This window comes from Phoxinus phoxinus, assembly GCF_949152265.1.
Source record: "Phoxinus phoxinus genome assembly, chromosome: 5".
Classification (NCBI taxonomy): domain Eukaryota; kingdom Metazoa; phylum Chordata; class Actinopteri; order Cypriniformes; family Leuciscidae; genus Phoxinus; species Phoxinus phoxinus.
Window position 1 is genome coordinate 25,426,573 of NC_136880.1, and position 12,383 is coordinate 25,438,955.

Sequence of the window (12,383 nt, forward strand, 5' to 3'; positions counted from 1 at the left end):
ATGTTGCCGGTTATATTCACTTCAGCTCAGTCCCTTTATTCACATTCCTTATCCCCCCCTTTTCCGTTCTCCCGTCTTTGACCTTGGCCTATAATTGAAGGCAGAAACTCCTCTCCACCCCAGATATCCAGAGAAGACACAAGAAATAAAGAAGGAAATGAACTTCTTTAGCATGATGCAGAATAGAATACAGCTCTACTTTTAAAATGAGAGGTGTTTGTTTTTTCCCTCCTCTTCTATCATCTTCACTTCCTCTATTTATTTTCATTTATATATAGTGAAGCAGCGGTTATTCAGAACGTGGCAGGAGGGCGAGACAGAGAGCGAGCAGTTAGCCTCAACCGTCCGCTCCCTATGGAAACGACGTGCGTGAGAAACAGACGTGAAGCTTTGGAAAGTCAAGTGTTGTGCTTGGAAGCAGCAATAGAAAGAGATTCCTCAGTGCGGGAGCGGAAGGAGAGGAGAGGATGGACACACTGGAAGTGGACTTGATGGCTAGTTTGAGTCAGCAAACTGCTGTATGAGGCCAGTCTTGATGTATTCCCTTGTGAAAAAGGAAGTTTCATCAGGAAATGCGACATTCTCGTCTATTTTTAAATTGATTTATTCCTTTTTTATTTTATTTTGTTATAAATAGGCATTAGTTGTGCTACAGCCATGCACCATGTGCTGCTACTTGCAGGTTGTATTAGGGGGAGCAACATTCTCATTCAGGAGACATTAGATCCGACAAAAGAAATTGTGTAGTACGGGATAAATCTCAAAAGAAACAAATTATTAATTAACTTTTAGCTTCTGAAGATCTCAGAGTTGAAACATATGGCACATCCTTACACGTTTATTTTTCACACGTGTATATTTTGGGAGGAGTCACATTTACATGTCGTTTTACATCAACCAGAGGCATTTACACCTGTCCAGTTTCATCCTGAAGTGATTTGAGTGATCAGATTTAAATCTTTCTCGAAAGCATTTGCACCTGGTCTTCTATCTGATCAGAGAAAACGCATGACCATGTGTAAACAGGCCCTGAAAGTTACAAAACACCAATCTTGCTACATTAGACTGTGTCTCTACAATGATGACTCCATCTTACGTGTTAGGGTGGGTTTAAATGAGCGCTCTATTTATGCCAAGAGCAAGGCCACCTTATATTCTTCCATGTCTGCACAATTATTCATCACTTTTCAGTAATAACTCAATTTGTCACCCACACACACACGCACAGCATTAGTAAGGTTTCCGTCTCTCGGGGAAGCCTGCGTTGCCTGTGCCTACCTCCTGGGGTCATGTTAAGGTGATTGTGTATGACATCACTGTTGCCATGACTCATGAAGGCCCAGAGGTGCTGTGAACTCCCAGTGTGCTCTCTACTCTAGTAATAAATACACACATCAATCATACACATGTTGTGGATTAGGTTGGATGACAAATAATGCGTCTATGAAGTTATGAACCTTTTTTTCAGCATCAGTTAATGTTTCTGACTGTAAATAGGGAATTGTATATTATTGGTTCTATGACTGGACAAATTATAGCCATTACTCTGTGGACTATCGTAATTAATATGAAGACAATTAGTATCAATTGTCTGATATGTTGTTTGTCTTCATATTAATCATGATAGTAATAATGTTTTATCAGTGCGTGGGTATACAGTCAAACCAAAATGTATTCAGACACCTTTAACATTTCTCACATTATCACAGTTTATTCGCTAGTTTAGTAAATGGTAGTAAAATATGACAAGAACTCAGAGTTGTCAAATCAGTTAATATTTCACTGGTTTGGCCATCCTTCTGTTAGACTGTCTTACAAATGAATTAGGTTGAATAGCTGTCAGCTGTTAAATTTAAGTACACAATTAGATCATAGCAATTTAGGTCATCAATTACCAAGTAATGCTTAATTTTGTTCAGTCTGTGGTGTAAAAAGGTCGCATAGCAACTAAAGAAAAAATACTTAAAACATGGTCAGGTCAAAGTGTCTGAATAATTTTGTGCCAAATTTTATATATTTTACTGGTAGTCCACTCTATGAAGATTTTTTGGCTATAATATGCCACAGTTAACTTTTTATTTTGCTATCCTAACTTACATAAGTGAACTATAGTGTCCTGCAACCATTAGTAAAAAAATATAAAAAATATATCTGGTGTCTGAATAATTTTTGGTTTAACTATATATATGTGTAAAGTAATTTATAATTTAAGTAAAATTTGATAGATATATACACACGCAAGTAAAATTTGATATATATATATACAGACACCAGATATAATTTTTATATATTTTTTACTAATGGACGCATATATACATTATACCAAGGGGAGGCCACACACACAAAAACTGTTTACAACACTAACATCCACAGAGTGAAATCGAGCGAAAGGTTACTCCCCAGAAGAGAAGAATCTGCTCATGTGGATCCTGTCTGTTTGGGTCTTCAGTGGAAATGATAAATTAGGGGTTAGTGAGCAGTTGTGGGTATAAGTGTGTGTATCCACAGGCCAATAAAGATTTAAAGGTATTCTGTCAGACTGTCTGTCGCTAATGATCTGGTAGATTAAGTGAGCTAATCCGGCCTTGGGAACATGAGGTAATTGAGCATTTTTTCCACGTGCAGATTTCAAATTGGCATGGGAGTTGCATACGAGTTATGGATGTGGTTCAGTAGAGAGACGTAGAAATGCAAGCTTCCGACAGATCATGTGTCTGCTGTGCCAGCGCTCTTTCAGTGGGGTCTGCGGTTATGAAATATATATTTTTCAATGCCTTGTTGTGCAAAAAGTATTGGCAGAAGGCGAAAACACCTTCTGTTTCTCCTCAAATTTATATTCTATTTTCAAACATAATTCTATTTTCTCCTCAAATGTGTTTATTTCTTTGTTTCAGAGAAGTCCATTACCTGAAAAGATTATTAGTGGTAACAGGAATAGTTCACCCCAAAAAAAAAGAAAAAAAAGTTGTCATTTGGGTTTGGACCTACATGAGTGTAAATAAATGATGATACAATGTTGTTTATGTTTGGGTGGACTTAACCCTTTAACACTTGATGTTTTTCTCCTGCTCCGTTTCTGACTTAAGCCTGACCCCTGCTGATTCATATCGGAATAACACCCTTTTATTTTTCTGTCTCTTCTTCTTTCTCCCGGCTGCAGATCATGATTCAGAAGCAAAGAGAGTTCAGGATGTTCTTTCGGGAATGGAAAAACCACAGGTGGGTCTGGAATACGAGTTAAAAAGCTCACAAGTGAAAAATACTAATGGTTTTAATGTTATCAGATAAACATGATGTCCTTTAATGGCCAGCAGAAAGTACAGGCTGCAAGTACAAGTGCATAAAAACATGACATGACATTATTAATTAAATGTATATGTCATTAGGAGACATTCAGTAAAAGTCACCAAGATCTTTTCACATTTGTTTACAATTACAAACTGTTCCCATTAAGCCACACAGGGGCAGCATTTAGATTTTATTTTTATGTTCCACTGTCAAGGTAAACATTTCCATCAAAACAATGTTTTCTGACCCATCTGTTCCCTCAGCCTGCTGCTCTTGCTGTTGTTTAGTTCAGGACTATCTGAGGACACCCTGTCACTTTAAGTGATAATCCATAAGTGAAACTAACCCATAGTCATCAATCATCTGTTCTGTTTTGTGTTTTAGTTTGCATGTATTTGTTAGTGTGTGTGACATTTGAACAGCTGTCTCATTTACTCCCTCAGCGTAAGATTAATCCCTCATTATCATAAAATTAGTGGCATTAAGGCAGCAAATAAGGTAAAAATCAGTTTAACACTGCTGACTGAAAGATCATATTTTATTATATTATTATATTTAATAATAACAAACGTGCACCTGTCTGTGTCTGAAAACTTCAATATTGTCTGTCTGTAAATTACATTATAACAAAACTAACATTTGACTTTGAGTAGTCGGAGTACGTTCTGCAGTACTTTGCCTCTCCTACTATACACTGTTTATAGTACATAAAAAATGCCACTATATACACTACCACTACAAGTTTTTTATTTTTTTATAAATTAATACTTTTTTCAGTAAAAAATACTGCAACATTGAGATGAAAAAAAGCTGTTTTAAAAGTTTTTATTGATTAAAAAATCCTGAAGAAAACGCATCATGCTTTCCACAAAGCATATTAAATTGCTCAACAGTCTTCAACATTGAATATAAAAATAAATGTTTCTTGAGCAGCAAATCAGTATATTATAATGATTTCTGAGGGATCATGTGACAATGAAAACAAAGCTTTGTCACCACAGGTATAATTTACATTTTAAAATATAAAAGTTACTTTCAATTTTAATAACATTCCCTTAACATTTACTATTTTTCATCAAATGAATGCACCATTTGTGAGACTTCTTTCAAAAACATTGAAAAATCGACCCCACAGTTTTGAACGATAGTGTATACTTGCAAAATATACCTGCAGCTTCATGAATGGGAGTAAATTTGCCATATAACATGGAGTACAGAGGGAATATAGCCTGATGGGTGCAAGGCAGGTAGTGTGGAAAAACATCTGTGGTGCAATGTGTCCCAAGATGAGGCACTCTGGAAGGATGTGCAAGTTTGGAAGTAACTGGCTTAAATTTGCCCTCATCCTCATCTCTGCAACATCCTCTAATGGAGCTGCCTTTCTTGTTCAGTGTCTTCATGAACCTAAAATTGAGTGTGTCACAGAGTAGAAACGCACTGGATACTACAGACTGGGGCCAGAATCCTTTATATGGCTGAAGTTTAGTGGCAAGTGGTGTTCTCAATATCACAAGCTATCTACCACTTCATGCACTCCAACTTCTCATTATAGTTGATTCAGCCCAGGATTGAGTTATGGTCCAAGGAAATACAGCACTAAGATATTGATGACAGTTTTATAAAAAATAAGCAGATTTAATCATAATGTACAACTTTGACCAGTTGGTGGCACTGCACCCTAAACATACTTTACCCCAAGAGCATGTTTCATGGTCATATACTAAATTTCACTTCAGAGTGTATGAAAGTTTTGCCAAGACAGAGCATCACTTCCTGTTTGATGTCCTTACCATGAACTTAGTCACTTTTTTAATAGAAATACATGCATGCATACACACACTATCTTTTAAAAGTTTGGGGTCAGTAAGTTTTTTTTGTTTATTCAACAAGGATGCTTTAAATTGATCAAAAGTGACTGTAAAGACAATTATAATGTTACAAAAACACTTATTTTAAATAAAAGCTGTTCTTTTAAATGTTCTGTTCACCAAAGAATCAAATGTCCACAAAAATATCAAGCATTAACTGTTTTCAGCATTGATAATAAGACGACATGTTTGTTGAGCAGCAAATCAGCATGTTAGAATGATCTCTGAAGGATCATGTGACACTGAAGACTGGAGAATATTCAGCTTTGCCATCACAGGAATAAATTACATTTTAAAATAGAAACGTTATTTTAATTTGTAATTTAGCTCTTATTTGTTTTGGTCAAATAAATGCAGCCTTGGTGAGCAAACATTTAAAAAAAAAAAACTATTGAACGGTATAGGTCTCTGAGCTTTTCAGTATCTCTGTGAGAAAGCCGGGTCTGATGGCAGCCGGTTTGTTGAGAACATATTGCTGTAGCTTCAGAAGTGCCCGTGGCAATCCGAGCTGTGCACATCCGAGAGCAACAACCATAGCTTTTCCACAGACATTCTTTCACCTGTAGTTACTCTTGCCACAGGACAGATTGCGTTTGAGAGATTTGCCTCTGCCTGACTGAAGGTTGAGTGAGACATCTACAGCTCATTCATGTCAGCGTTATACCCTCATACACAGAGTTACGCTGAATGACCTGTTATAGAGGAGTTATAGCCGCTCTGCCTCTTTACGTTTATACCTTCATTTCTGTGTCTGACATTATAAATAGTTGTTTTTGCAGAGCTATAGAGTGGTTCAGATTGCAGGCCTAAAAATGGAAGGTAATTAATATTACACATTTGTTCCCAGGTTGGGTTTTTGGAAGAGCAATTTTTGTGTTACGGATTAAATAAACATTTCCTCAACCTTTAACCACAGACTTTGTTTTGTTTTATGTTTGTACAACATTAATTACACTGTCACATTAAAGTCCTTGTGAGTCGTTTCTTACCTAGCCATGTTTTTTTTCTTTTGTTTATTGGGTTGATACTCCTTTTTTATTTGCAAGTCTATAATCCTGGTTGGTTTAGCAAATGAATCGCTTCAAAGTTGTGTTATGCTAACCTCATAATGAAATGACAATTCCACAAACTCTTATCTAAATGACTTGTTCCTTCCAGTTTTGTCTTAAATCGCATTTGAATGCTTTACTGGAGCTCTTTGCAGCAACGTTTGAAAGCTGAATTAGCCTTAGAATTCATAGTCTTGGATTATAACGAAGATTTGTTTTTCCAGCACGTTTGTACAGTGGTGGTTGACATGAAGTTGTTTTTGATAGTGGCATGTCCTGCAGTATTATGTTCATATTAATCGAGAGACAAAATCGAATATTTGTACTTATATATTTATATTATTTTCTTGTAAATATATATAATATATACAAATATATGAAAAGGAATAAATGATGACAGAATTTACAAACTTTTTCTTTAAAAAAAAATAAAATAATGACCAGTAATGGCAATTAAAATACATTTACACATTTTATCTTTGTTCATTGTTTAAAAATAAATAAAAAATCTGCTTGTGTGCATCACCTACCCACAGATTCAAAGACACTTGACATGCTTAATAACATTGTTTCCAGTTCTACAGTTGATGGTCTTTGTTCTGTTTGCTTCACAGGTTCTTAATATCCAGGCCCGGACAGCTCGACTGACTTGGGCTCCACCAGCAGGCTTTCAGAACAGAGACAGGCACAGTAACGGACACCCCTTTGCCTGCAGCTACGAGGTCACTCTATCAGACAAAGGTCGTAACGGCCAGTACCGTGTCATTTATAGGTAAGATAGACTGGAGTATATTATCACAGAGGAGCTGTGTAGTCTGCTCAGAAGCCTTGAGAAGTCTTTATGTTCTCATAAATAAATAGTGTTCACCACAAGGGAGCAAGTTAGATATGAATACATCATCCATCGAGCAGATAGAGTTATTGGATGCAGCCTGTTCTCTCACCAGGACTTGTGTGATTCAGTATCCAGAGAGCAGACAGGAAAGATAATCAGACCTCTCACACCCTGTCATCATCCGTTTGAAGCATGAGTCTCAAAGCATGACTCCAGACTAACATATGAGAGCAGTGCTGCTGGTGGAAATTATATGGAATATTATCTTATTATTATCGTTCAAAAGTAGTTTGGGTTCAGTATGATTGTATTCTGTAAAGATGCATTAAACTGATCACAAGTAAATACTTTTACATTGTTACTAAAACAATAAAAAATGTATGCAAATAATAAATTATTTGAATAAATAATTTCAACTAAATGCTAGTCTTTCTATTCATCAAAGAATACTGAAAAAAATGTGACATGGTTTCTACAAAAATATTAAGCAGGACAACTGTTTTCAATATTGATAATAATAATTAGAAATTGTATTTCTTGCGCAGCAAATCAGCATATTAGAATGATTTCTGAAGGATCATGGATTCATGTGACACTGAAGACTGGAGTAATGCTGCTGCAAATTCAGTTTTGCCATCACAATATTAAATTACCTTTTAAAATATATTAAAATAGAAAAAAAACTTTATTATGAATTGTTATAGCATTTTACAATATAACTCATTTACTGTATTTTTGACTAAATAAACAACTTCGATGAGCATAAAAGACTTCTTTCAAAAACATTAAAAGATCTTATGGTTATGTTTTCTTCACCAGTGCTGTTTATAATGTCATGGATGTTTAATATGTTTTCAACTTTCATATTAAAATAATTTGCTGTTCCATAGAGGTTTATGTAATATAATTGTTTCGTATTTAAGCAGGATGAAATACTCATGCTACTTTTCAATTTGGTTTGTGCAGCACTGTTCAATTTGTCCTCACAGTTGGGTAGCGCTGTTCCCTGCCACTTTTGAGCGTTTGCCTTTGTTTGTTTCCCGCACACTAAAAGAAAATGACAGAGCATAATCTAAAAGAATGGGGCAATTTTAAAGTTGCACAAAATAGTCGCACCAGCAGGAAAAAATGTTTGCAGGAAACCCTAAAACCTATCAAGGCAAAACCACTCAAAGTTTTTCCCTTGAGCAGTTGTGCTCAATAATAACTGAACAGCATCCTTAATGAAAGTCAATTTTGAACTTTGAACAGCACAACTCTGTTGCTGTCGTCCATTAAGGTCAGTAACCATCGTGTGTGTGTGTTTTCAGTGGAGAGGAGTTGGAATGCAATTTAAAAGATCTCAGACCAGCAACAGACTACCACGTAAGGTAAGTGCAGCTCTCAACTTTATTTCTTGCCATGTGCAAGAACATGTGCTTAGAGTAGTTTAAACTATTAATGTTATTAGAGCCCATTATCCCAGAAACGCATGCTATTTCTGACGATCAGTATTGTCATTACAGTGATCCAGTTATCTGCGGTTTTCTTTTTTTTAACTTCTACTTTTGTTTAATGACCTCAGCTCTACCTAAATGTCCCTCTAATGGTCTGCCTGTTACCTGTTATTAATTGAGCCGAAAGTGCTGTGCATCACAGCGTTGGAAAGGTCAAGCTTAAATATGATGCATGTACTGGTCCTCAAAGAACCTTTCAAGCCCACATCTGCCGTAGTCTTTGCAGCCAGCGATAGGCAATGCTAGTCTGTTCTGTCACCGGGAGCTCTTGTTAATGGAGAATCCAGTGCTGAGGGTCGGTTTGTCTGGATCCTCATTAAATGCATTGAAATTGTCAGTTGAGTTTTCGGTTGACCTTTGAACCCTGGTAGCAGTGGGACTAGTATCTGAATATATGTTCTGATTAAGGAATAGTGGGATACTGTCTGCCTCAGCAGTCAGACGTGACCCTGAATCTTCCAATTGCCCCTAAGAGTGATTATTTTTTTGCTCTTTATAAATCTGAGCGACCTGTTGGGAAATGGCACGTGTGGCCAGATTAATTTTGTCCCACCTTTTCCAGCACAGAAATAAGCAATGAAGTGAAGTAAAGTGCTTTAAGACTTTTTTAGCTCATCTTTTAAAAAAAAGAAAAAAAAGCAATTTTCTAGGATTGTAAAAGCAATGTGCACTCAATCAGAAAATACATTGAAAAAGGCACAGCTGGTGCTAGAAGGTCATGTGTTTGATTACTGATAAAATTTACACCTCGAATGCACTGTAATTTTTCTTCTTCTTTGGATTACACAAAAAGGTTATTTCCCCCCCTCACTGTTCCTGCTTTAAATCTAGTATAGATCACTTTGAATGAAATAAATGTGTGTGTGTTTGTCTTTCTCAGAGTGAATGCTGCGTGCAATTCTGTGAAGGGTTCGTGCTCTGAGGTGGGGGCGTTCACCACCCACAGCTGTACCCCAGACTGCCCGCTGCCCCCTAAACTATCCCACCGCACAAAGAGCACGCTCACCCTACAGTGGAAGGTGAGACTGCTGTTTATCCCTTACTAGTTTGGAAGTTATCGGTTCCCAGGCATCAGACATATAGGACTAATTCTGTTAATTCTTCAATGAAGGTACATTTAAGCTTAAAGGTGCTGTATGTAACTTTTTTTACTCTACTAAAGCAAAAAAATATAGCATGTTTCCTAAATATCTGCAAACATATTAAGTTCACATACTCGTTTCTCTTAAAAACACTTCTACAGCCAGTTATTTACTTATTATTTTACACGTTCTGTGTTGTCAGTCGGTTTTTGTTTTGGTCTGTGTATTCTCGCCAGTTCACCCAATAGTATTTAGACACCCCAGGTTGCCAGTTGGCAGGAAACACAGCATATTGCAGCCTTGGAAACGAGCAAACAAACTAGGCCAGATTCCACACAACCTAAAAAAAAAAAGCCTCGATATCCATCTAAAAATCTCTATGAACGAGAAAATATTAAAACGCGGATAAATCAACTCATTAACTTATTAAGTCTCCTCGGGTTTCGTTGTCAATTGCGCTCGTTCCTGTTGCGTGTCCTCAAACTGGCAACCCATGTGAGCCTCGAGTCTTGGGGGCGGGGGAAACCACGATCTCTGATATTTTGAATTTGGACTGCAGTGCCTATTTTGACCACTAGCTGTCATTCTTACAGACTGCACCTTTAAAGTTTAAGTTTTATTACAGATGAGAACGATGTCAAGCCTAATGAGACTGGTAGATTTAAACGGGTCATGAACTGCATTGTTGTTTCCTGTGGTGACCTCATAATGTTAGTATGATTTTTACATCAAAAATTGTCATAATTTAGATTTTATCCCTCTGATTTGAATGCTCTTTTTTTTAAAGATTAAAACACAATTTTCAATGTAAAATGCCCACTGCTGTGATTGGCTAACATCTGTGTATATGAATTGGCTAAGTGTTATATGTTTAACTCTCTCCAAAACTTTTAGCAAGTTTTTGCTATTATAGATCTCAAGGTTAACTAATTGTGAAAAGTGATGATTATAGCATTATATTTAGACCGTGGCATGAAAGGTTGCAGTGATGAGCATTGTAGCTGATCACAGATATGTTGAGCGCATGAATGGGATCTCGTAATCGCAGCTCGATTTCTGCACGTTAACGAATGCTTTCATCATAACTAACAGTGCAAACACAATGTAAATAAGAGATTCATTGATTATTATAGGAGTTTTGCCGCGAGTCCCGAACTCTTGCAAAGGGAGCGTTTTTTGTTCGCTTTCTTTATATAACTTAATCACAGTTTAAATAACAGTAATAATGTGAAGTTGACCGTTCAGTCACTGGTTTAATTTACTGACACAGAACATCTGACTGTACATGAATCATTACATGTCAGAAATCACTTTTTCACAGATCAGGCATTAGAAATAACACGGTTACTTACATGTTGTGGCATTACTGTCAAGTCCATGTCGTAAAAGTCTGTTTGCAAAGCCTGCGCCAGTGAAATGTACCGAATGCAAATAAATAATGTTCTACTGAGACATTCACATTGGTGAAAAAATTCACCAATTAGGGTCCTTTGGAAGGTAATGTTATTTGTAGTTCGTCCTGTATTACTCTTCTCTCTTCCTCATCTCAATATGATGACCTCTTATGTCAAAAGCTTAGGGAAATTTAGATTTCTCAGTTCATGACCCCTTTAAAGGATCTGTTCCATCATCCTGAATTATTAAAGAGATAGTTCAGCTAGAAATGAAAATTCTGCCATCATTTACTGACCCTCATGTTGTTCCAAACCTGTATGACTTTCTTTCTTCTCTGGAACATAAGAGGAGGAGAAGAAGAAAGATGTTCACGCTGCCCTTTTCTATACAATGAGAGTGAATGGTGACCAGGGGCCACAAAAAATGGCAAAAAGTGCTAACTTTTTTTAAAAAAGTGTTTTTTTTTTGGTTTTTTTAAGTCTCTTGTGCTCAGCATGGCTACATTTATATGATCATATATGATCAATAGCATTATTATAAAATATTATTACTATTTAAAATAACTGCTTTCTATTTTGATATATTTTTAAATGTAATTTATGTCTGTGCGGGAAAAGCTTAATTTATAGCATCATTTCTCCAGTCTTCAGTGTCACATGATCCTTCAGAAATCATTCTAATATGCTGATTTGCTGTGCACAAAGCATTTATTATTATTATTATTATTTTCAATGTTTTTAACCGTTGAAAACTACAAAGAACAGCATTTATTTGAAACGGTATTCTTTTGTAACAACATAAATGTCTCTGTCACTTTTTATCTTTTTACTGACCCCAAACTTTTGAACATATAGAGACCAATTTTTACATCATGATTGCATGTATATAACACAAGTCATATGGACATACGGATTTAGTGTTGTTCGTATTTTTTAAAAAGCACCATCTCTTATGTGTTCAGGATAAGAAAGTTTTGGAAAAACATGAGTGTGACTAAATGATTGGGTAAACTTCTTACTTTTTAGATTTTCATAGTCCAATACACAGACAGTGCTTCCTGTGACATAGCTCATTTTATTATGAAATAAGGTTTTGTTCCAGTTTTCCTTCTTTTTGTGTACTTCTAATTTGTTTCTTTTTATTTCTCTCCTCACTTAGGCACCAGTTGATAATGGATCGAAAATCACAAGTTACCTTTTAGAGTGGGATGAGGTATTAATTAATTTTTTGTTCAGATAATTTTTTAATTATCATTAGCATTCAGTTTCTTTTTACTTTTTTGGTAAAAGGGCCTCCTTGTTGAATGGCAGTTCAATATTTTCAGCACTAATGACGCCTCTTTGATATCAGCACTGTTCATTCACTCTGTT

At 36.0% G+C, this 12,383-nt stretch overlaps 1 protein-coding gene across 1 annotated transcript in view; it reads left to right on the top strand.

Moving 5' to 3' along the window:
• fndc3ba (fibronectin type III domain containing 3Ba) overlaps positions 1-12,383 on the top strand; it is a 125,627-nt gene that overhangs the window by 88,578 nt on the left and 24,666 nt on the right. The window contains exons 7-11 of the mRNA XM_079612393.1: positions 3,161-3,219; positions 6,820-6,977; positions 8,351-8,410; positions 9,417-9,555; positions 12,172-12,225. Of these exons, the coding sequence (XP_079468519.1) occupies positions 3,161-3,219; positions 6,820-6,977; positions 8,351-8,410; positions 9,417-9,555; positions 12,172-12,225 (470 nt within the window). The remainder of the gene's footprint in view (positions 1-3,160; positions 3,220-6,819; positions 6,978-8,350; positions 8,411-9,416; positions 9,556-12,171; positions 12,226-12,383) is intronic.